At 53.0% G+C, this 24,567-nt stretch overlaps 1 protein-coding gene across 2 annotated transcripts in view; it reads right to left on the minus strand.

Annotated features, from left to right (window-relative positions):
- The window catches only part of FA2H (fatty acid 2-hydroxylase), a 65,415-nt gene that overhangs the window by 22,110 nt on the left and 18,738 nt on the right, over nucleotides 1–24,567 (minus strand). The window contains exons 1-4 of one of the 2 annotated variants that reach the window (XM_089902443.1): nucleotides 22,751–24,140; nucleotides 14,027–14,119; nucleotides 3,927–4,069; nucleotides 3,229–3,335 (exon numbers count right to left, since the gene is read on the minus strand). In XM_089902443.1, coding sequence (XP_089758569.1) covers nucleotides 3,229–3,335; nucleotides 3,927–4,069; nucleotides 14,027–14,119; nucleotides 22,751–22,864 — 457 coding nt within the window. In that variant the 5' untranslated portion in view covers nucleotides 22,865–24,140. Of the gene's footprint in view, nucleotides 1–3,228; nucleotides 3,336–3,926; nucleotides 4,070–14,026; nucleotides 14,120–22,750; nucleotides 24,141–24,567 lie in introns of those variants that run through there. The other variant, XM_022583199.3, reaches the window with a different exon arrangement.

Genomic DNA, 24,567 nt, shown 5'->3' on the forward strand with positions numbered 1-24,567 from the left:
CCGGGTTTGAGGCCTGCCACATCATCCTTCATCATGTTGAGCTATGGCTGCCGTTTTACACACTTGTCCCCACCAGGTTGTGAGCATTTTATGGGCAGAGTGGGTATTTTGTTCTGTATCTCCTGTGCTTAACACAGCAGGTGCTCAGACACTCGTGGGAGATTCGTGGGCCAGCCCAAGTCTCTCTGGAGGGCTAGACAAAGATGAGATTTGACCCGTACTGCTCTAAGGGCAGAACAGGGGCAGCCTCTGGTTCTGTTTAAGAAAGCACTTCTGAAGGACTGTGCCCAGTGTGAATGACCACAGGGAACTAGGGAGTAAGGAGAGAGCCCAGGAAGATGAGGAGGAGAGGTGACTTTCCTGCTCTGTGGACCAGATATCAGGCCCAGGGCCGTTCTGATAGACGGTTCCAAATGAGTCTCTAAGCTAAGGAAGGATTTTTCACACCTTGCCTGGAAAGTAACACAACGCAGCTAAGGTTCAATCCCCAAAGGACCCAGCCAATCTTTCTGAAATCAGGCGTTGAGCTGGTCTGACATTTCTCATCAGTGGGGCCTGCTGTGTCCACATCTGGCATGAGACACATGCCTGACAGCACTCCCTGTCAGTAGCCATCCAGCCCTGGCTGGGCTGCTCTGGTTGGCCAGGTCCCACTTCGAGGGAAGGCTGGACACCTCTGGGGTCTTTCAGGACACTCTGGTGAAGTGCAGGGAGCCTGGGCTTTGGATTTGCAGACCGGGGTTCAGATCCCGGCTCTGTACCATCTACGTGTTTTCTCAACAGTAAAATATCCTACCACTTGTGAAGGGCTGTTGCTAAGACAGAGGGAATATAACACCTGATTATGTGATAAATATATATCTTATATATAAGAATAATATACTGTATATTAATACTTATCATAATAATATAATATGCCTCATATATAACAAGAAGCTACTATAATTTTTAAATATAATGAGTCAAAGTACATCTAAGTTCCACACAGTCCTCCTTGTGCTGTGTTCTCTCAGTTCTCCTTGCAGGGCTCTGGAGGGTCCCTGGTTGGGGCAGAAGGAGTTTCCCAGCTCCCCCGCCCCAGAGTGCAGGAGCCCTTCCTCGCTGTGTAGCTCTCTTGTCAGCAGGGAAAGGACTGGACATACAGAAGCATTCCCTGGCCACAGACTTTGGTCTTGACCTTTGCTGGGGCTCCCACCCCAATTGCGTGGAGGCCTGAATCCTAGCCTAGGACGCTGCTCTGCACTCACTCTAACGTGCCTCCAGGAACTGCGCTGGGGGCCAGCCTGGATGTGCAGAAGCCCTCTACTTTCCAAAGCATTTTCACACATGCACCTAGGCATTTCAGCCTTGCACTGGTGTCTCCATGCAGCTTCCACTGTTCCTTGGCACCCTGAGTCTCCTGCATTTACTCCAGTGCACCCTTTGTCCAGCAGCTGTGCTGGGACCCTGCTGAGTTTCCACGCGCCTTGCTTTGTGGCTTTATTTTTTTCTGCCTGTGGCCTGTGCCTTGCCTGATGAGCTGCAGGTGAGGGAGGCGTGTGCGGCTCTCATGCCACCATCGCTGGCATCATGGTCACAGCCCCATTAACCCCCTACACTAGACCTTTATTAGACAGCACATTTCAGCTCTCTGCAGAGGCCCGTGGTTCTGATGAAGCCATCGAATCACCCTCCCTGCCTCGCAGAAAAGTCCCCTCCTATAGGTCAAGTCTCCGCCCGCCCCCTCACCCCAGCATCACCCCCGTCAGCCCATCAGGCCGGAGCTGGTACCGAGTGGCATCTCTGGAGGAATCCTGCAAAGGGACCTGGGCCAAAGCTCTGGCATCCCATTCCCCCTCTGGCCCCAGCCCTGGCGGCCCTGCCACTGTTGGTGATTGTTAGGGGAGCGCCCAGCAGACAGTGGGTGATTCAGTGAGCAGGACGTCTCAGCAACAAGCCCTGTGCTGTGCCTGAGCTATTCAGCGTGGGCAGAAAAGGGTAACGTTGGCTCGAGGGGTGCACACATTAACCCTTGGGGACCGGGAGCAGCCTGGGCTCTGGGGGACTTCCTGCAGCTGGCTCAGCACCTCCCCATCCTGGACCAGGTGGGAAAACTGGGGCTCCAGGTGCTGTGGCTGTGGCCCCTCTCATCTAAACCATTCAGCCCTCAACTTCTGCTCCTGGGGGAGGCGGGCAGGAGACAGCCTCGGAGTGTGGAGAGAAGGAGCCTCTGTCTGGCAGCGACAGGGGTTCAGAGGCTCACAGTTGGGAACATGACATGTGATCAGGAGAGGAAAGCCCACCTGAGCTATTCCCAGCACCCCTCTCCCACCTGTCCCCCTACCTGGCCTCTGTCTGAGCCATTTGCCATGGGCAAGCACTTCCCCAAGGCAGGTTCTGCCAGGACGGACAGATTACCTGGGCAGGTGACAGATTACCTGGAGACCAAAGGTAGGTGATGAACTTGGGAGGCAGGCTGGCAGAAGAGGCCCAAACCTGTGGCTGCCCTGAGAGACTCAGCCTCGCAGGCTCTTTGGAAGTCACCCCATGTCAGCCCTTCTCTCTGTCCCCTGCCCACCTGGGTGGCACCTAGCATCTACATCCCAGCCACGTGACCCTGAATTGCTCACTTGACTTCCTGAGGTTCCATTTCCTTATCTCTAAAGGGGTGTACCTTTCTTGTGGGGCTGTTGGGAGGGTTAAATGAGATGGTCCCTGGAAAGCACCAGGCATGTGATAAGTGCTCAGTAGAGGTTAGTGGGTTGCTACTCTGAGTCAGGGCTTCTGCCGCCGGGCCTTTGCCCTGGGGGACATTCCAGGACACTCTGGGATCCTTCTCTCCCAGGCTCTAATCTGTGTTCTGTTCGTGAACCATTCCAAGTTCAGCTCCCTGCTGTGCCACCTGGTGAAATGACTTCATTTAGTTTCCTGACGAACAATCCCAGGTCACACTTTTTCTATTCTTAGACTCAGTGAGAAACCCCCGTCTTTACTGTTACACCACTTGATGAAATGATTTCATTTAGTGTCTGCTAATGTGTGGCTGGTTGTTTTTTAAAACTCATTTTGTGGAGGGTGGGGAGGTCTGACATTTCTTTTGGAAGAATATTTCTACAGATAGACCTCATTTTAAAATCTTTGTGATATGGTTTAGGGTTCTATGTTCTCAGAAACTCAGGACCAGGGAGAGCACCAAGGTCTCCAGCCTTCAGGAGCCACGGGAGCAGTTGAGGAAGGACCCAACATTACCTGTGGTGAAGGACGTGAAGAGTCGGACGTTGCCCTGGGCGAGGGTTCGGTAGTAGGACCAACTGAGATACAGCATCAGGGGAACCCAGATGATAGGGACGCTGTACCTGCAGGAAGGTCGTCAGGGTGAGAGATATACATGCACAGAAGCTCGAGAGGGTCCAACTTCCCTAGAGACACACCTCTCAACTAGAAGGGGATGAGATGATACCAAAGCATGTGCACAAAGCATATGGAGACCTGTGGTCCAGGGGACACTGATGTGGGGGATGGGGAGGGGAGGAGGAGAAAAGAAGAGAGAAGCTGTGAGTCTGTCTCAGTCTCTGAGATGAATTACTGGCAGGAAAAAAAAAAAAAAAGTCCTTCTGGCTAACAGTGCAGCTAGATAGGTGCTGACCTCTTGTGGCAGAGGGGCTAATTGCTGCCATGGTCAGGGAAGGCTAGAAACCCCTCACAGGAGTCTGGAATAGAACAGAAGTGACATTCAAAGTGGTTTCTGGCTACATGTTGGATTGTCACTCAGTGGACAAAATCATGCATACGAATGGATTATGCCTATGGCATGTTCCACTATTGCCAAGAGCTTACAGTATAGCTCTGGGCTCCAGGGAGGGATCCATTTGACCCTTCCCCTTTGCATCTGACTGGCACCATCAGGAGAGAGGGATAGCCCACCATGGTCCGAGAGCAGGGCTCACCAGACAGTCTTGCTGAGGGCCTCGACAAGATCTGAGTGGAAGAGGCGGATGGGCCTGGTCACTGGCTGGTGGACCCACTCATCATACTTCTCTCCCAAGTGGCCTACCTGCCACAGTAGGGGCTTCTGCCAGTCTACCAGGTCCTGCAAGAGATAAAGTCAAGTGGACACTTGAAATTCACACCTGTGCACATTCGTTCTCCCATCTCCTGGTTACAGCATCCTACTCCCCAGCCCCACCTCAGCTTATGTGGTCTGTATGGAGCTACCAACCCTCCTGCTCCAGTGCTTGGGGACTAACTGTTCATCCCAACCTGAGGGCCACAGAAATGGGATCCAGGATAGGCCCATGGCCTAGGCTGGTGCCATGAGCCATCGGACAACCCTCTCCTCTTGCTGGGATTGCTAGGTTGGCAGGGCATGACCCTGGAGTTGCCAGTGAAGGCTGCCTGAGGATGAAGTCAACACAGAGGATGCCCAAGCCCAGAGCTGGAGACACTGAATCCTGGTGATGACATCTGAGTGCCTAGATTCAGCCATGCATGAAGCTTGAAGTCTTAACCAGGATTCTTTAGGTATAGGAGCCAATACATTCTGTACTAGGAATCAAGTAGGCCCTTTCTCCTCCAACAAGGGCTTCCTTCTTTTTTTTTGTGGCTGCACTGGGTCTTCGTTGATGTGCACAGGCTTTTCTCTAGTTGCGGTGAGTGGGAGCTATTCTTCATTGCAGTGTGTGGGCTTCTCATTGCAGTGGCTTCTCTTGTTGTGGAGCACAGGCTCTAGGGGCGCGGGCTTCAGTAGTTGCAGCACGCAGGCCCCAGAGCACGAGGGCTTCAGTAGTTGTGGTGTGTGGGCTCAGTGGTTGCAGCTCACAGGCTCTAGAGCGTGCACTCAGTAGTTGGTGGCGCATGGGCTTAGTTGCCTCGAGGCATGTGGGATCTTCTCAGATCGAACCCATGTTCCCTGCATTGGCAGGCAGATTCTTTTTTTTTTCTTTAATTTATTTATGTATTTTTATTTATTTATTTTTGGCTGCATTGGGTCTTTGTTGCTGTGTGCAGGCTTTCTCTAGTTGCTGCGAGGAGGGGCTACTCTTCATTGTGGTGCATGGGCTTCTCATTGCGGTGGCTTCTCTTGTTGCAGAGCATGGGCTCTAGGCACGTGGGCTTCAGTAGTTGTGGCACACGGGCTCAGCAGTTGTGGCATGCGGGCTCTAGAGCACAGGCTCAATAGGTGTGGCGCACAGGCTCAGTTGCTCTGTGGCATGTGGGATCATCCCGGACCAGGGCTCGAATCCATGTCTCCTGCACTGGCAGGTGGATTCTTAACCACTGCCCCACCAGAGAAGCCCAAGGGCTTTCTTCTTAGTGGTGGCCTGTGTAATTCATTCATTCACCCATTCAAACAATCATTTGTTCAGCACTTTGCTTGACATATATCTATATTTCTACGTTAGTTGCTGGGAAGAATAAACAACAATGTAAGAGACCATCTTTGCTTCACATAGCTTAGTGCTGAAGCACAGTTCAGACTCTAGAGACAGGCTCTATCACTTACTGTGTGACCTTGGGGAAATTACTTGACCTCTCTGAGCCCCAGTTTACCTAGCTATGAAATGGAAGTAATAATAATGGTACCCACATAAAGTACTCAGCAAGGTGAGACATGCCAGGCAAGAAAACTTAATGGTGATACAGGCAGGCTGAGGTTGGGAGGCAGAATGATTGGTACAAATGCCCGGGTCTAGGGTAGGAGAGGAGGGCTTTGCCACAGAACCTAGGATTTGGGTTGAGCTCATACAATATGGAATACTTGGGAAGGGGGAGAAGGGAAAGGAGGTGGGGAGAGAGTATGGGCATAGATGTGGAGTTGAGAATGATTGTGGCCCATTTGATTCCTTGACATTGGTCTGTGGGGCAGTAGAAAGAGATCTTCTGAGGGCTTTAGATGACAGAACACCCAGTATCAGGCCCAGGAGTTGTCACTTCATCTTCCAGGCTGGCTGTCTCCAAGGTAGGGATGTATGTGTACCCCAGGGATACTCATAGGCTGATCCCCAGAGGTGAGGAGAAAATATTAGAGACTCTTTTTGATATATTTCTTTCATATATAAACCATATTTGAATGTTTTCTAATGTACATAATACAAGAGTACATTAGCTCGCACAAATAATTTGTAGATAATTTAAATGGACATATAATGGAGAATGTGCTCAAAACGTTTTAGTTAATAGGGATGCAAGGTCAAAAAAGTTTGGAGGCTGCAGAAGCCCTTGAAGACAATGGGAAGCCCTTGAAGATTTCTGATGAGTCAGTGTATTGAAGATTAATCTAGACCAAAATCAGTAAAGAAAAATGACCTTGGAGTCAGGTGACCACCTTCCAAGCCTGACTCTGCCTTTTATCAGCTGTGGGATCCTGGGCAAGTGCCTTTACCTCTCAGAGCCTCTCGGCTCTCTCGTCTGTAAAGCCGGGTGTGCCTGGACCCACCACCCACAATAGGAGAGAGGGCGCCATGTGCCCAGTGTCTGGTACTCAGTGGGTGTCAATGAACGTCCAATGCAGGGCATTTGGCGGCCACTGCGGGTGACAGGGACGTGGTGTCAGGAACTGAGGGCTAACAGTCACAGAGCACTGGTTACGTGCCAAGCATGTTTCTAAACACCTGACGTGAGTTAAATCCTGTGATCCTCACTGTACCCATAACTAGGTGGGTACTTTTATTGTTGTCGTTTGCAGATGAGGAAATTGAAGGTGAGTAACTTGCCCAAGGCTGTCCAGTTAAGACATTTTTGATGAATTGGCCCCTTTATTATTGGGAAATAGTCCCTGGTAACACTCCTTGTCCTGAAGTCCACTTTGTCTGATTTTAGCAAGGCTTCCTTATACTTGGTGTTTGCATGGTCTTTCTTACCCCACCCTTTTAATTTCACCTTGCACACGCCTTTAAATTTAAAGTGCATCTCTTGCAGACAGTGTATAGTTGGGTCTTGCTTTTCGATCTAGTCAGACACTCTCTGCCTTTTAATTGGAGTATTCAGTCCATTTACATTTAATGTTGTCTTGCTATTTGCTTTCTGTTTGTCTCCTCTGTTCTTCCCTTCTTGACTTGTTTGTGTTGATCAAGAATTTAAAATATTCTATATTATCTGCTCTGTTGGCATTTTAGCTATGCCTTTTTGTATATTTCTTAGTTGCTGTTCAAAGGATGATAATATGCATCCATAGCTTATCACCATCTATCTCAAGTGAAAGCCCTGGTTTTTACGTGTTCCACTTTTGCATGTTACACACGACACTTAATTCAGACTCAGCTACCTTAGACAAGGAACGTTTCCAGCTGCGGCACAGGTATGTGAACAGGCAGGCCTCTCTGTCAGCCAAGCAGTGGTTTGGGAAAATTTTTTCTGTTGATCCGTTTTGCCCTTATTTTGTAAAGCGAACAGAAAACAGCACGGGATTCATAAGCTTGATTCAGTTGAGACCCAGGAGGAAACGTCTAGGTCTAGCACCAAGCAGGGATTCCAGCCTGAATCTAATACCCTGTTGCGAAGGGAACAGAACAGACGGACAGAGAATGTATGGAGAAGCTGGAGTCAGATGGCTGGAGAGCTGCTTGTTTACAGGCATGATGGAAACAGAGCCAGCCTCTCCTCCCAGACACAAGCGTCTCTCATTTGATGGCCTGTTGCCCACTGGATCTTTGGACATGACTTGGGTTCCTCCCTGGCTAGACCAGTGGGCACTGGCCACTGTACAAAGGGCAGACTTGCTGTCTTGAGTTGGTCCCAAGGGTCCTCTGACCTGCTGGCTGGCCTTGGAGGGCCTGGAACCTGGGCTCTGTGTCTAGCCCTCCATGCATTTCTGCAAGGTAGCCCTCATTGGTGCCCAGGAAGGGCCACTTCACCCTGGGGGATGAAGGACCACGGCGGAGGAATCCCAAGAAGCTCACTTTCCTGTCTGCAAACATCCCCCTCAGTCCTCAAAGGCTGACACCTGCACTCTCCCCGCTGGCAGTGCTGCTACGCCAGGGGCAGTAAAGCTACCCTTCCACATTAAGTGTAGAAATGCAGCTTGGCTGACTTCCTCCCCACTTTGAGAAGGAGGACACTGAGGCCAGGAGGGGTCAGGTGACTCTTCAGATAGGGCTGGTTGGTCCTGTAGTAGGAGCCTCCCTTCCCGCCTCCCCCAAGCTCGTAACATCCTCCACACAATCTCCCAGGAGCTGGGACATTCACCATGGGCTCCACCCTGGTTCAGACAATACATGCACACACAGGGTGTCTCTTCTCAATTCTCTTCCAGTCGTGCTCACTGATGAGAAAGTCTCAGGTGGGTGCTAATTCAACACCTCTCGCTTGCTGGTCATTTCCAGCATGGCAACTGGCTGAGAAGGGGGGATGGCAAGAGATGATGGCTCGGATCCAATGAGATGGGAAGGGACTCAGGATAAATTTCACTTCCTACTCTACCTGGCCAGGACCGCTTGGCCCCTTAACCCTCCCACATAAACGGCTCTCTTCCTCCAGAGCTGGTGCCTGCTCCTGGCCCTCTCCCACCCCTACTTCCTAAGGCTCAGGGGAGACAGGGAAGGCGTCAGCAAAGGTCTGCGGGCCTCGGAAGGAGGCTGGGTGGGGGAAGGAGGGGGGAACAGCCCACTGATCACGCCTCCAGTTCCCAGGCATCTGGGGGTTTCCGTTGCTACCCTCACGATAGCAAATCCTCATTTTACAGCTGTGGAACCTGATGCGCAGAGAGGGCAAGTGATTCACTCAAGGTCACCCAGCTAAAGCCAGACTGCATGGATGAGGGTGAGGATATGTCCAGAAACTGTTCTTGAGTGCACTTGTTGAGGGTGGGGGGGGCGGGCTTGAGTGAACTCAAAGACCCAGAGCAACAGGCCAAGTCCCAGGGAGCACACGTGTAAGTCGTATAAGTCGGGGTGAGTTTGGCCCAAGCACCTGGTGTCCCATTCCCCTCCCCCATGCAGCTCTGTCCCTGCCCTAACGGGAGGGGAGGGGAGGGAGTCTCCCCGGGCTATGCCAGGAATGCAGCTGCAGCAGGGCCGGGGGCGGGGGTGGGGGGGGGGGATTGGCAGCCTGCTGCCCAGAGGGTGGGTGGAAGGGCGCTGCCAGGGTGGGGAGGGGGCCTCTTTTCTCACCCCACCCATTCTCCAGAGGCCCCTCCTCCTGGGCAGCACAGGGGCCAGGTGGCACATAACTCTTTCCAGGGGCAGCCCCAGCTCAGGGGTGGGAATCTGCTCATCCCCAGACAGGGCGAGGGACAAATGTGGGGAGAGGGGGCAGCTGCTCTCTGTCAGCAGCTCCTCCCACCATCGCAGCTGTGAGCTGAGGCGATTGTTGAAAGAAATGTGTACCCAAACCCCAGAACTCACAGCTCTAGGGCAGCTTTCTGGGCCAGGGAGGTGGGGGAGGGGCTTCCAACCAGCAGGAGCGGGGGCGGGGGACGGTGCCCGGGAAGGACGAGAATTCCAACCATTGTTTCTGCATCCTTGTAACAGGCCCCTGGGCTCAGACTTCAGGTCCAATATTCTTGGAAGCTAGAATTTTGAGAGTTGGGGCCTCTGATGAGCTCATTTGACAGGTGAGGAGACTTAGGCTAGATGCTCAGCTACATATGCTGCACCTCAGCCGCCCAGCTCCGGAGCCCGAGGTCCTAACCACAAGGCCAGGAGGCCCGCTCTCAGCTGGCTCAGGACCCCCACAGCAGTGGGTTCTCTGGCACAGAGTCTGTGAGGGATCCAGCAGGGGTGTCTAGTGCAGCGGCTCTTGGTGGCCTTGCAGGGCTGAGTGCAGGCCTATGCCCTGAGGTCTAACTGGGGGCTCCCAGCTGGACAAGCTCAAGTCCACAGGGGCGTGTTCTGCCTCCCCTGCCCGTGCCCTATAACCTTCCCGTACCCAGAGGAGGTGACCTCATGCTCCCCGCTGCGAAGGTCCAGGGGATGAGAGTGACAGGGAGCGGGGGGTCGAATGGGCCGAGGCCCAGGGAGAGAGGAAGGATGGCATGCTGTGCAGAAAGCCAGTACCACTGCAGTCCTGCCCCGGGTGCCCAGCCCAAGGCCAGGCGGGGTGGTCTTTCACTGGCAGCTCACTTTCCGATACCTCACACAATACAGGGCAGGAATAATTTCCTCCTTCTTGATGGAGAAACAGGCCGCAACTGCCTGTGGTCACCCAGTGGCACCTCCTGCCCCCCAGCCAGCCTGCCTGGTGTCTCCCCGAGGGGTATTTTTTGAGCATAGCTGAGCTCTTTAGAAGAGGGGCCCAGACCTCCGGGCAAGGGGATGAGCAGGGAGGAAACTTGAGAGGCTCTGTGCCAGGAGGACAATCCTGGGGACCCCCTGTGGATCCCTCTGCAGCCAGACCCTCCATACCCCTACTGTGGGGCGGGCCAAAGGGAGAAGGGAGGCTCAAGGGGGCCCCAGGTGACTGGGGGGCAGAGTCCTGGGGAGGAAGCCAGCACCCATGGTGTCGAGGTCGGCCCTGTCCCAGGGGCGGCTGCCCGAGAGGCGCTGGTTCCGATCCAGGTGTTACTTGCCCAGGTTCTCAGTGACTTATGTGAGGGTCGTGAAAGGATAAAACTCACTGGGCAAAATCGCCCCTGATGCCAAGGTGTGTGTGTGTGTGTGTGTGTGTGTGTGTGTGTGTGTGTGTGTGTGTGTGTGTGTGTGTGTGTGTGTGTGTGTGTGTGTGTGTGTGTGTGTGTGTGTGTGTGTGTGTGTGTGTAGGGGCAGGGAGGTTGGGGAGCTGCAGTTTGCTCTGTGACACCTGTTGGCGGCCTCCAGGAGCCTGAGGGAAGCAGGATGCAGAGAGGAGGTGCCAAGTTTTGAAGACACCTCCCTGAGTACCTGCTTGGCCTCCTCCCTGCCTTCTGCCACACCCCCCTCCCAGTCACAGGCCTCAAGGTCTTATTCTTGGCCAGCCACCAGGGTGGAAGGGCTCCAGGACACATGGAGGGGGCAGGGCAGGGGGCTCAGCTGTGATCCCCTACGCTAACCAGCAGAGTGACTTTGACCTTGGGCTGAAGAACTTCCTCATTAGTTAAATCAGGATCATTATCACCTTGTGTTGTTGATAAAAGATAGTATAATTAAAGTGCTTAGCCTAAAGCTCTTATCCTGTGTTTGGCACAGGGTAAGAGCTCAATGAACGAAGAGTTAACCCAGTGTTAACTCCCGTTAACTGTCCCGTTAGCTGTCCAGGGGGATCTGGGCAGGGGGTTCTGCAAACCCCTCAAATCACACTAGTTCAATCTGGTTCCCAGGACCCTGGCCCCCTAATGGGAAGCCCTGCCAAGGACACAGTGAAGGAGCAAAAGAGGTCGTGGGACAAATGGAACTGGTGTGCCCAGAAGCCAGGAGCAGTGGGCGCTCTGTCTACCTCTACTGGGGTAGCTTCCGAGCTGGCTGGGTTCCAGGAAACAGGGAGAGACATGTAGGGCGTAGTGTGGGGTAAGGAGATACAACCTGGTTTCTTGTCCCACAAGGAAACTTGGGTCCTGCCCAAGAGGTGATGCAAGGTATGATTCAGAAATTGTTCCCATAAAATCCCATGCAGAGCTCGAGAGTCAGATGATACTGCACCTCTAAGCAGGGCAGGGCGCCCCGGGCTTGCTTCCCGGCCTTTTCTCCTGTCTTTTCAGAACCCTCCGCCCTCCACTCTCTGCCCCAGCACCCCCATCCCAGTTTCCCTCACTCTTTCCAGCATGGCTGACTCTGTCCCCCAGCTTCTAGAACCAGGGAGGCTGGGCCATGGTAACCAAGACTCCCTTCCTTAGCAGCACCTAGAGGGGCTTCCCGTGAATGCAAAACATGAAGGGTTACCTTTGGCAAGTCCACCCCAGGCCCCGGACCCCCAGCTGAGACAAAGCTGCTGCCTCTTGGCCTTTCTCTAGAGCTCCTCAAGGTTCAGACCCTGGCCTGGGTCAGAAACAGATGGGGGGTCTCCCAGCCTCTCGTCTCCCCGCAAAGGGGCTGGGACTGACCACGTGGTAGATGAATAAAAAAGGGGAAAAAAGCAAGGAAAGCACTGTCCGCTCTCCCTGGGAAGTGAGTTCCTCGAGCTGGGTCTTCTCAGGGCCTGGGGGAGGCATGAAGCTGACCCCCCCATTGCTCCCAGTGGGTCTCCACACCACCTCTTGGGCCAGGCCTTGCCCCTCTCTCTCAGCCCAGGGACAAAGGAAGAGGGAGAGGAGGAAGAGAGAGAGTGTGTGTGAGAGAGAGAGAATGACAGAGGTGGGGAAGGTGAGTCAGGTATGACCAGGATGTGCTGGAGAGGAGCCTGGGCAGGGCCCGGGGAGGAGGGGGAGGGGAGGTCTCTCTTCCCCTTGGGTAGGGGCGGGGTGGATGGCGGAACAGGCCTGGGGGACTTGATCCCTCTGCCTTGTGCCCAGGGCAGCCCAGGGAAACTGGGAGGACCCCTCCCCTGAGCAGTGATCTGCCAGTCCCCAGCCAGGCTCATGTGACAGTCCCCTCCCTTCTAGGATGATTCTTTCTTGCCTCCCCACCCCAGGCCTGCTCAGCTCTCTGTAGAGTATTTTCTTTCCAACCTTCAACCCCTAAGCCAAGCCCACAGATGCTGGCCCCAAGGACCCCTCTTCACGTGGTCCTTTCAGCACCGTCCACTGGCTGCTGAGCCCAGAGCTCGACATGCTGCAGCTCACTCTCTGGTCCTACCTTCATCCCCACACCTTCCTCGTCTCCCACCACAGCTCCTCCTTTTTCAAGTCGAGGTCCTGACTCCACCAGCTTCCAGGATCCTTGTCCCATTCAAGCTGGCTGTCTCCCCCTCCATCCTGCCCTCGTGCAGAACAAGCCCAGGTCCCCAAAGTTTCCAGAGAAGTCAGCCGTTTGTACTGAGACCCTCAACCTGTGCCCCTGGCCTGGGCAATGAGCAATCGTGGCTGAGTCCGGCGTCAAGGTCAGGAGACCAGGTCCAGTGAGCCCTCTGGGAACATACTGCGTGGCCTGTGCAAGCCTTTCCCCTTGATGGCCTTCAATTTCCCTTTTGGTCACAGGCCTGCTTGAAGGGGATGGAGCACAGGACAACTTGTCCCGGCCTCTTTAGTGAAGCACCTGAAGGCGTCTTAGCCCTGGGCTGATGGGCTTCCCCGGAGGCAGAGGCGATTCCCACGTGACAGATGCCATCTCTGAGTTCCTGGGGTCAGGGCCTCAGGAGTCCTGGCAAAAGGGGCCCAGCAAACAATCAGTGGGGGCCTCCTCTGGTCACCTGTGTCCCTTGGGTGTGGTTCTTGCATCTCCCCATGTTGTAATAACATGTTTGGGGGGAGATCTGCCTTCCACACCAGATTGTGAGCTCCCTGAAAGCAATGGCCTGTCCTGTTGGTCTCTTGTTCCCAGTGTCCAGCACAGGTCGGGGACATTTATAGACATACACACTTATGTCTATTACAGGAGGAAATGGCGACATAACATTGAGAAAGTCCTATGACCCAGGTTGGAGGGAAATGACACCCAGGTCTGGTTCTCTCCAGAACCCCCAGGCAATGCTACCCCTCCCTCCTCTTGACTCCACTGCCACCTGTGACTACCCAGCTCCTCTAGGACTTCCCTAGCCAGAAAATGGGTGTGCCTAATCACAGCAAGATGCTGGTCTCCCAGCACCAAGAGAGGTTTGTCATCAGGCTCCGCAGCCACACGCTACAGAAGGCTGCAGCCCTTTCCCGGCCGGCCTCCGCAGGCTCCCGTGCCGGTCACTCCTGCGAGTGGTCGCCGGCACCTGGGGCAGCTCTGCCTTGTGCACTGGCCAAGCTGGGCGTGTCTAGGCCTCCTGACCCTGTCATCGTGCCCTTCTCAGCTGCAGGGGTCCCTGTGGGAGACCTCCCTCTGGGGTCTTTGGAGCCTGGCTCTGCACAGATCTTGTGTGTCGTTGCCCCAGACCCACCATAACCTCAGCCCAGGTTTGCTGCCCCAGGTCGTGCTTGTGAGCTGTGGGCACCTGCTCCTCGGTCCTCATCTTCCCTGGGCAAACGTCATGAATAACCATAGCCTGTGGCTCCACGCACCCTGTCCTCGGCCCTGGGAGCCCCGACCACCACCCCATCCAGTCTTGTGCCCACTACCTTGTCCCAGTCCACTGCTTTGAGCTTCGGCTCCATCGCAGGGTCTGTCTTCTGAGTGCTTGCAGAGGTCACAGCCCCATTCTCCACGGAACCCTGGGGAGAGGAGACACAAGGGGATTACGCACAGTGGGCGAAGGAAGAGAACCCCCAACTGCCCCACGATGAGGCAGTCAGGAGTGGTGGGAGCACCATGGCAGGGCAGGTGGGCGGAAATCAAGGGCATCGAGTGCACTTGAAACAGGGTAGACACTGATGTGGGTGGCCTTATTCTCTGCACTTTTCTTCTCTCTGAAAAAGAAAAGAATACCCATAAAAACAAGAGGCGAAAGATCTGGGGGAGGATAGAAGCTGGCAGAGAGACTGGAGGGAAAAGGGAGCAGTGAGTGGGAATGCCCTGGCCCAGGAGATCCCTGCCAGCCTTTCCCCAGGCCCCTGACAGGTGTCAGGTAAAGAGTCACAGGGTGGCACCCAGGGGACCTGGCAGGCTCACTGGGTCACGCCCAATGACTACATCGCCTGCCTCTCTTCCTGGTAATTCTACAGAGCTCGTGGGCCACAGGCTGGGCAGCTAGGTCCACATGCCCACAAGAAAGAAAGGGAGCAGAGCGTGAAGGAGCCGTCCCTCCAGGAACTCCCAGGTGTGGGTCAGCGGCCACACGTGGGGCGGGACTGGCAGAGGAGAACCCAGATGGGCTCAAGGTCAAATGGAAGGAGCAAAGAGGCAAAGGCAGAAGGAAATGGAATGTACTGGGAAAATCACATGGCTCCAGCTGGCCCTGACGTCACGTGGGGTGAGGCCGGAGAGGGCAGGCCGGCACGTAGGTAAAATGCAGGCTTCCCTCCAGGAAGGTGGGGAGAGCGCTTACCAATGGTGGGGGGTGTCCTCTGAGTCCCTGTGACTAAAGGAAGCTGTGGTGGCCATGGAGAAGGGGCCCTTGCGAACCTGGATATTGGCAAGAACCCAAGAAGAGTGTTTGAGCAGCCAGTTGGGGTTTCTGTTGCTACGATTCTTACATTTTTTGCTTCCAAATGAATGAAGAGAACTTGATGGTGACAGTGACGCTGTCAGTTTCTGGGAAAACCCATATGTAACCCAAGTAAAAGCGGGCTTTCATGGTCCTGTCTTGGTCTGGGTATCTCAGTATTTTTAGTCTTTGTCACCATGCTAATACCTGAATTCTTCTCAAAAGCATCTCTGATGACCTCTTGAGGATGGAGTGGATTTTATAGTATTTCATACAAGGAAACTCCCTAAGTATCAAAAATAAATGTCATATAAGAATCTTGTCCCTTCTAATTCTGTTCTACCCTTAAAATACCTCCGAGCGCCTCCAATCATGGACCTATTGGTTCTCCCTCCCTCCTGGGTAGTTCTTTTCTCCTGTTCACCCCAAGTCCTTTCTTAAGTAGGGTGATCTAATCCTTCTCTGCACCTCCAACCCCTCTCATTCACTACAACTCCATGCGTCTCTCTGCACAGAAGGCTTGTCTTGGGGTCCACCCATCCCAAGCAGGGAAGGGGTTATCACTCGAATTAGCATTTGATGTTTTTGTCTGCGCTACACTTTTCAGACATCCCTGAGTGGCAGACACAGATCTGTTTGGGGCACGTGCACCTAAGCAACAACTGGAAGCAGAAGAAAGGGTCATCACTTTTCAGCACTGGGCACAGAGCCCTCATCTATCCAGCCTGTGCTTCTGGTCACTTAAGGCTGAGCTGTTTTCTGAGAGCTCGAGTCCTTAGGAAAGTCTCCCTTCTGCTCAGCTGGCTGCCTCAGTTTCCAGGGACCACTCCTGGCTCTTCCCCTCTAGGACTGTACAGGCTCATTTTCGCCTGGCAGCTTCTACATACATGAGGACCACTGCCATCTGCTTTTCCACAAGACCCTCTTAGGACATAACAGGGTCTCTAAGCATAATGATTGGTTCCGGCTCCTCTTCCAAGGTGGGTGTGATGGGACCATGCCAGAACCCAGCAGGGCTCATGCCTCCCTCACATGGAACATCCTATTTCAGGCCATGGGAACTGAGCTCCCATTGGCACTTTGACCTCCATCTTATGCGGCTCGTTCACTTAGCTTATAGCCACCTGAAGCTTTTTTCATGGACTGCTGCTGCTGGCGTGGTGTGGAGAGCTTGTGTGGCCCAGGAGGTGAGCTGGACCTGCAGACCCACTGTGATGAAGGCTGGGATGCCCGGAGTAGTGATGGACACGAGGGCAGAAGGCGGCGGAAACCAAAGAAACCCTAAGAAATGGGATCATCGAGGGGAGTTTGCGGGGATGGAAGCCCTGGTTCCACATCCGCCTCCTCTTCAGGGGCTGGTGGTCTCAGTGAAGTATCACTATGGTCCCCTGCCTCTTCCCTTAATTCCTCCCTCCTACAAGGATCTGATCCACACCCACTGCTGTCACCCACTCATCCACAGACATAGGTGTTTGAACATCTGCAACGTGCCAATCACACATCAGCTCAGAAGACTCTGCAACGTCTCTCTAACACTGGTCCTGCTCCTTGCTCCGGGAGTACGTTTCCAACAGCTGACATTATAGTCTGACCCTCTGACCACTTTCCTAAGAGGGAACACGCTATCCTCCTCTGTAGGTCGGCTTATCCTTGACTTCCTTGTATTTAACGTCTTTCCCCTGTATTTCCAAGCTCTTCTCCTGTCACGCCTTTGAATTAAGCCTAATTTTTCCCTCTCACCGGTAGGGACGACTTGCCATTTTCTAAACATGCCTCGCGTTTTTCTTCTCATATGTCATCCTATCTAGCATGATGACAACGGTTAATAGTCACAAAGGCCTACCATGTGCCCAGCCCTTTCATCTGCACATAACAGCCATATGAAGCAGGCATGGTTATTATTCCCACTTGATGGATGAGAAGGCCGAGGCATGAAGGAGCCCCACAGCTAATGAGGGGTAGAGCCGCAGCTGGGCTCCAGAATATTCTCTCGACAACCATGTACTTCTTCCCTAACCATTCTAGCCAGAAATGAGCTCTTCATTTTCCAACTTTAAAAAAAGTCACACTTTCCATGTGTCCCACTGCCTCAGTTGGTATTTACAATTTCCTTCCTCTTATTGTTTTTGCATGTTCGGCCCATGATCTTGTTTGTCCAATGGTGGACAAACAATAGATTCTAACAGGCCAGGAAACTACTGTTTCCTCTCTTCAAGTTACCTAGGGTGGGCTCTTGAAAATATTATATCTCCACTCATACTTCTCGAGTGGATCATGTTTCAGTGTTGGCTCTTTGCAACATAGCCACGATCCCCTGACACTCCAGACCCCTGAGATGTGGCAGGAACCTCAGGGGATCCTGACCATGTTGTTCAGGGTGGAGCCCTGAAACTCTGCCAGGCTCATGCTCCTTGGAAATATATAAAGAATGGGGGGTGAGCACACCTGCTTGGAAGAGAGAGGTCGCCCAGGACACTGAACACACCATCTTAGAATGCCACCCGGGCTGGCTGGGGTGGTGCCCAGACACAAGGGTCAAAGTCCAATAATCTGGGCCATATATTCTCATGCCCTTTGGCCAAGGGTAGTCCACAGGATAGGCATGAGCAGAACTGAAAGTACATTAGTCTGACATGAAATTACCAGCATCTTATTTTGCCAAATAAAAATATTAAAAAAGGGGCTTCCTTGGTGGTGCAGTGGTTGGGAATCCGCCTGCCAATGCAGTGGACACAGGTTTGAGCCCTGGTCTGGGGAGATCCCATGTGCCGCGGAGCAACTAAACCCGTGCGCCACAACTACCGAGCCTGTGCTCTAGAGCCCGTGAGCCACAACTACTGAGCCCACGTGCCACAACTGCTGAAGCCCACGCGCCTGTAGCCCGTGCTCTGCAACTGCAATAAGAGAAGCCACCACAATGAGAAGCCCACGCACCGCAATGAAGGGTAGCCCCTGCTCGCCTCAACTAGAGAAAGCCCGTGCGCAGCAACAAAGACCCAATGCAGCCAAAAAAAAAGAGTAAATAAAATAAATACATGAAAAAACATATATTAAAAAATATTTTTAAAATTAGCAGCAGCATTTCATAAATGAAAGAAATAGGTAGGAAACACATGCTTGCAGAATAAAAGGCAGTTCTTCCCAAGGAAGGGCATTTGGCAAATTTATAGGGGGATTAAAAAAAAAAAAGGTTCCATTTAAAAATATTTATTAATGCAGAAGAAATTACAACCTAAAATTTTGTGAGCATTAATTGTACATCATTGTTTTCTTGGTTCATGGTGGTCAGTGTGGGTCTCTAGTCTCTGTGTAACAGGAAGTAGGTCAAATGCTCTCTTTGTTCCAGTTCCAAGGTTTTCTTAACAAATTACTAAAAATCCAGTTTCACAGAGAGATGTTGGCCGAAAATGAAAACAGAACTGTCAAGGGTTTTTTGTTGTTGTTGTTGTCATTCAGCTGGAAATATTCCGGGTGGAATGAGGGAAATGGAGGGAGGATCCCCGTGGCTCTCTGCCTCTTTCCTGAGAGCCAGGAGGAAGGGGAGCGGCTCCTGCCCAGCACCAGGCTCACCAGCTTGCTTCCCCAGCCCTGAGCAGTCAGGGACTCTCCCAAGATGCTGCCCTTGAATCCTGCACCAGCACCTGTCTGAAGGCTGGCACGGGCCGTGCGCTGCCATGGAGGGTGGGGAAAGGAGAGGAAGACGGACGGGGCTGTTTCCTCCTGTCCTCCTGCCACCCCAGCTAATCACAACTTGAGGGTCCTGGAACCACCAGGCAGTCATGTCGTGGGTGATAGGCTTTTGGCCAATAGATCGCAGACAGATAATAGAACCAAGGTGCTTTCTGGGTGGCCTCAACGGGACCACAGCCCTCCATGGCAGGAGCCCAGGTTTATTAACCACAAGATTGTACACAGCTCCAATACGGGAGGAGATTTCAAGGAGAACCGGAGCAAGCAGCACATGGGCGCTGCCAGAAGCAAAAATGCCCTCAGGTACAAGGAAGTGTCCTCTAGTGCGTCTTTTATTGACTCTTTTTCTAGGGTCTAGTTGTGAGTTTTCAAAAGGTCTCCCATTCCCACTCGGGGGCTGCTCCCATCCGAACCAGGGCAGAGGGCGGGTGTTCCAGGAAGCGAGTCCTGCTGGGAGCCACCACACCACACACACTGATCTGAGCCATGGTTTCCAGACTTCCCTGCCTCGTGTTTATTTTATGGTTGAGCCAGGCTCACCCTTGAATTCCATGGGCAAACACCATCCATGAATCAGAAGTATGTAAAGGTCATTCCTAGGGACTAGGGTACAACTCAGACTCTAAAAGACTTTTAAAAAAAAGTTTCTTGGAAACTTCCACAATGCATTATTTAAAAGACTCTCCTGATCCTGGAAGCAAGCCTGAAAACCAAAAACCTTTGAAAACCAAAAAGCAGCGGCAAGTGAAGAATACATGTACTCTTTTCCAGGTTTTGGAAATTGTTCTGGGTCCTGCCTTCAGATTGCATTAGCTACAGACTTTGGGGAAGGGAAGTGAGTAATTCTGTAGTCAGACTCACAATGGCTTTCACAAGAATAATCAGCCCAAGTGTTGATGGATGTGGCTTGACATGCGGCGTCCAACCCACCTGTGTCAGATGACAGCTTTCCTAGAGGGTCTACCCGAGGGACACAAGATTGTCCCAGGGGAGCAAGAATGGAGCTGAAGACCCACCCCTCCTCTTGAGCCCTGCTGACCTTTCCATCCTGGGAAGGCAGGCAGGAGACCTGGCTAGAAGCACATTTATGGTCAGGCCCAAGGCTGTTTGGGAGAAGCTGGTGAGCCTAGCAAAGTATCGATAGTTCAGGGGCTGAAAGCATCTTGCTTTCCTATGCATTTCCCTGTGATTGCCTCCCAAGCCAGAATGCAACCTCCATGAGGGTAGAGACCCTGATGCTTTGCTCACTGCTCTGCTCCTGGCAGCTGGCATGGGGTCAGCACCTGAATATGTGCTGAATGGTATATTTGAGTAGATGGTGGCCTGTTTAGGGTCTGGGGGCCCAGGCAGGCAGGATGCCTACTTGAGGGGAGAAGGCCAATGTGCCCTGCTAAGGAGACTAGGTAGGCGGGCACTGCCCACCCTGAGCTGGGAACCACTGGACATGCTGGGCAATATGGGGGAGGAGGTGACGAGGGCATTTTGATCTCCTTAGATCCTCCCAGCCACAGTCCAAGGCTGCAAGGAAAGAAGCCAATGAAACAGCAGCACCAGGCCTATTTTCTCCCAGTACAGTGCCAGTTCCCGGCTGCTAATGAATCATGATGTCCTCTCAGGTCAGCCCAAGCCACTGCTCTTGTCTCATGGAGATGGTCCTGCTGACACCACCGCCCCCCCTCCTGGGCTCCCTCGGCCGCTGCCTCCTCTCTCACACTGGGTTCAATGCCCTCGTACCTGAACTCACAGAGGACCCAGGAGTTGTCCCCTGCCAGCTTGCTGAGGCTCCAGCCAGTTCCCCCAACATGCCTGTCTCTCAGGGAGGCAGCCCTCAGGGGAAGAATCCGGGTCCGACCATCTATTCCAGACCCTGCAGATTCAGCTTTAATGAAGAGACAAAGTTCTAGACCAGCCTCCCTCATCAACTTGCTTTGTGACCTGAGGATCTTCCTCTTGGAACAAGAAGTGCTTCTCTCTGGCAAAGGCACCCCGAGTTCTTGCTCTGTCCTCAGAAGGTGGGCAGGTGCCTTCAATGAATGAAGCAGGCAGAGTGTGGCTCATAATACAGACTCATTTCGTTTGCGGACTAAACATATAGGAATATTCTTTTTTTTTTTAATTAACTTTAAAAAATTTTTTTATTTATTTATTTTTGGCTGTGTTGGGTCTTCGTTGCTGCGCATGGGCTTTCTCTAGTTGTGGCGAGAGGGAGCTACTCTCTGTTGCGGTGCGCGGGCTTCTCATTGTGGTGGCTTCTCTTGTTGTGGAGCACAGGCTCTAGGTGCACAGGCTTCAGGAGTTGTGGTTCGCAGGCTCAGTAGTTCTGGCTCACAGGCTTAGTTGCTCTGCGGCATGTGGGATCTTCCCGGACCAAGGATTGAACCTGTGTCCCCTGCATTGGCAGGTGGATTCTTAACCACTGAGCCACCAGGGAAGTCTCTGCGAACTTTTTTTTTTTAATTTTATTTTTATTTATTTATTTTTGGCTAAATACATAGGAATATTCTTTACTTCTATGAGGAAAGATGCTCACTCTCCTTTTTCTTAAAACACGAGGCACCAAGAAACAAAAGACAAGCAAAAACATGAGGGAGCCCTTTTGCTAGAGACAGCAGTACAGAGAAAAAAAGAAATGCAACACGTGCAGTAAGTTGTGGTCATTGTCGTGGGGTCTTGGCATGGGGGAGGCTGTGGGGAATGGAGGGGACTGCAGCAAACTGGAGGGGGTCACACCCCGTTGAAAGGGGGCAGCCCCGACTGAGGTTCAGGTCAGGTGAGGATGGGGCCCAGTGTTGTCAGACCTTCCGACTTCTAAGAAAAACTGGAAAACTAGATTTCTCTGTGAAATCTCCAGATTTCAAAATCTGACGCATGTTTAAAACAAACACACGATGTGGGCCAAACCAACCTGCCTGAATACAAACACAGCCCTTAGCCCGCCAGTTTGAAAAGCCTGGGTGAGCTGCAGCCCTCCTGCCCCCAGGACAGCCTCAGAGAAGGATGGGTGTGGACGGGCAAGAGCAAGGGTTTTGTCCTCCTGTTCCCACAACAGGGAATCCACGGGGAGCCCACGTGCACCCACCCAGCTGTACCAATGCCCTGAGTGGGTTGGTGACAGGCGGGCAGCACTGAGAGGACCAGAGCCCCAGCAAGGCTCAACGAAGGGCAACCGGGGCCTCTTTCTCCCTCTAGGCCAGCCGAGAGGAGGCAGGGTGTCTGGAAGCAGAAGTGGGTGGTGGATGCGGAGTTTTACCGGCGCTCTTCCCCCTCATAGTGTCTGGAAGGGAGACAAATCCGTGAGGGTGAGGGAATCGCAGCAGAGACGCAGCTGTGCACCAAGGATGTTCCCTCCAGGGAGGATTCATTCGATCCTCCGCATGCACACCCCACCTCTAAATTCCTATGTTGATGTCCTAACCCCAAGTCCATCAGAACATGACCTTATTTGGAACTAGGGTCACTGCAGGTGTGATTAGTTAAAGTGAAGTGATTAGGGTGGGCCCTAATCCAATGTGGCTGGTGCCCCTATAAAGAGGTGAAATTTGGAAACAGACACACACACTGAGGACACCGTGTGAAGAGGGAGGCAGAGATCAGGGTGAAGCGTCTGCAAGGGCCAAACCGCCAAAGATTACCAACAAAGTACCAGGAGCTAGGGAGAGGCCTGGGACAGAGTCTCTCCCACAGCCCTCGCTAGGAACCAAGCCTGCCACACCTCGGTCTCCTTCAGAACTTCAGAACACCTAGCCTTCAGAACTGGGACACGTAAATTTCTGTTGCCTAAGCCACCCAGGGCGTGGGACTTGGTTATGTCAGCGATAGCAAACGAATCCAAGCTGAACTAGTTTCTCCTGGGTTTGCCTCAGGGCCACAGAAGGAGAAGGAATCCAGCCAGGAATGAGAACAAATGATGGAGGAGTCCAAGGAGATGTGGAGACAAGATCTGAGGAGGTGGCAGAAACCAGGGTCTTGCAATCAGCACAGATTTCCTGCCAGGCCCTTGGTGGCAGCCCACACAGACGGCGCTGGGAGGAGTAGGCATTCGAGTACAGCAAGTCCCCTACATACGAACCTTCAAGTTGAGAACTTTCAAAGATGCAAACGTGTGTTCCGTCAATGTTAGGCGTGAGTGAAACTGCAGCTTGCCCTCCAACTCCTGTTGCTGGTGATCCTTCAGCTCTACCATCTCCCACCTCCTCTCCCTCCTGCAGTCAGTAACTCTTCTTGCCTGTTCCCTCGATGCCAGCCCCTGGATGCCAGCTGTTGTACTGTACTACAGTACTTTTCAAGGGACTGCACTGTAAGATTAAAAATGTTGTCTTTATTTTTTGTGTTCGTTTTTTATGTATTATCTGTTTGAAAAGTATTATAAACCTTTTACAGTACAGTACTACATAGCCAATTGTGTTAGTTGGGTACCTACCTAACTTTGTTGGACTCATGAACAAATTGGACTTACGAACGTGCACTTGGAACGGAACTCGTTCGTATGTAAGGGATTTACTATACCTCCCTCCCCAGCCCACCGTTCCCTGTCTAGCAGCCAGGGGTGGCCTTGCTCCCCTTCTTCGGGGCCTGGGAAGTCACTCCCCAGCACCTGGAAGCACTGTGCTGGGGAGGCAGGCTGAACTGGGGTGGGGGGAGGTCCGGTGCACCGCGACCCCCTTTAGCGCAAACCTTGGCCTACTTGGTGATCCCCACCCCTCACCCAGCCACAAGGCTTCTGGGACAGCTGCACCACCTCCACGGTGAGTGCCATTACCACCTGCACATGTGGCCAACATCTCATCGGGATCAACACAATTCTCCCTGAGGACGTGTTCCCTGGATGAGGGAAACGGAGGCAGAGAGGGACCAAGTCACTGATTCAAGGACTCGCAGACAGTTGCTGGGAGATCCAGCCAGGAATCCACTTCCAGGGCTGTCCCCGCCGAGGTCCTTCCCGTGTCCTCTTCTATCCCCTCTGGGAGGACTCACTGGGATGCTCCAAGCCCCTGCCTTGAGCCCCCAAGCCCCTCTCTAGTGCCCCAGACCGTCCCCAGAGAGGGTGTGCTTGGATGGTGCATGAGGAGGAGAGAAAAGAGAACAACAAAAAGCCTGCCCTCTGCACGGCAAACAAACAAGCCGACCGCAGAGGCAGTGAAAGGAGGCTGTGTGCAGCGGGGCGGGGGCTGCAGGAGGCGGGGGAGCCGGCATAAAGGAATGTTGTTTGGGAAAGCCAGGGCTGGGCACCGAGGGACAGACAGATGGCCTTTTATCCCATGGCCTGGGTTCGGCCTGAAAACCCTTCTTCTGAAATGAGAGGGTGCCCCAGGCCCTGTGTCCAGCTGCTCCCCTCCCACGGAGGCCCAGAGGCCCACGTGTCTCAGGATACCTGGGTTGCACACGGCCCAGGCAGGTCCTGGAAGAAGGAGGACCGTAACCGCACCAAGAGGCTTCCTTGGGGAGAAGCCAGTGTTAACAAGCCCACCCCCGGGCCCCCCAGGGAGCAGCCTCCCTGGAGCTGGTTGTTTTCTGCAGCCAGAAACATGGGGCGAAAATGAAGGCGGCAGGACCTGCTTGCTTCTGTCTCCAATAAGCTGCTGTGTGATGAGGTCCAAATCAGAAGCCAGGACCAGCCAAGTCCTGTGGCCTATCCAAGCCTTAAAACATTTAAAATAAACCCCTGATGTGCACAAAACCCAAACCCAAACAAAATCCATGCCTAGCAAATGACAAGCCACAGAACTCCCAAAGCACACCCACATCCCACTCGCCCAGTCACTGCAAGGCAGCTAGCTCTGCCAGCCACTCTCCCTGTATTCATGGTAGGAAGATGAAAGGAAAAGAGAAAATGAGTAGGAATAGGAAACTTGTACCTGAGGTGTGCCCCACACCTCTCTCTCAGAA

The sequence above is a fragment of the Delphinapterus leucas genome, chromosome 20 (assembly GCF_059928025.1).
Source record: "Delphinapterus leucas isolate spDelLeu-1000000601 "Yukka" chromosome 20, BTC_Dleu_Yukka2, whole genome shotgun sequence".
NCBI classification, from domain to species: Eukaryota; Metazoa; Chordata; class Mammalia; order Artiodactyla; family Monodontidae; genus Delphinapterus; species Delphinapterus leucas.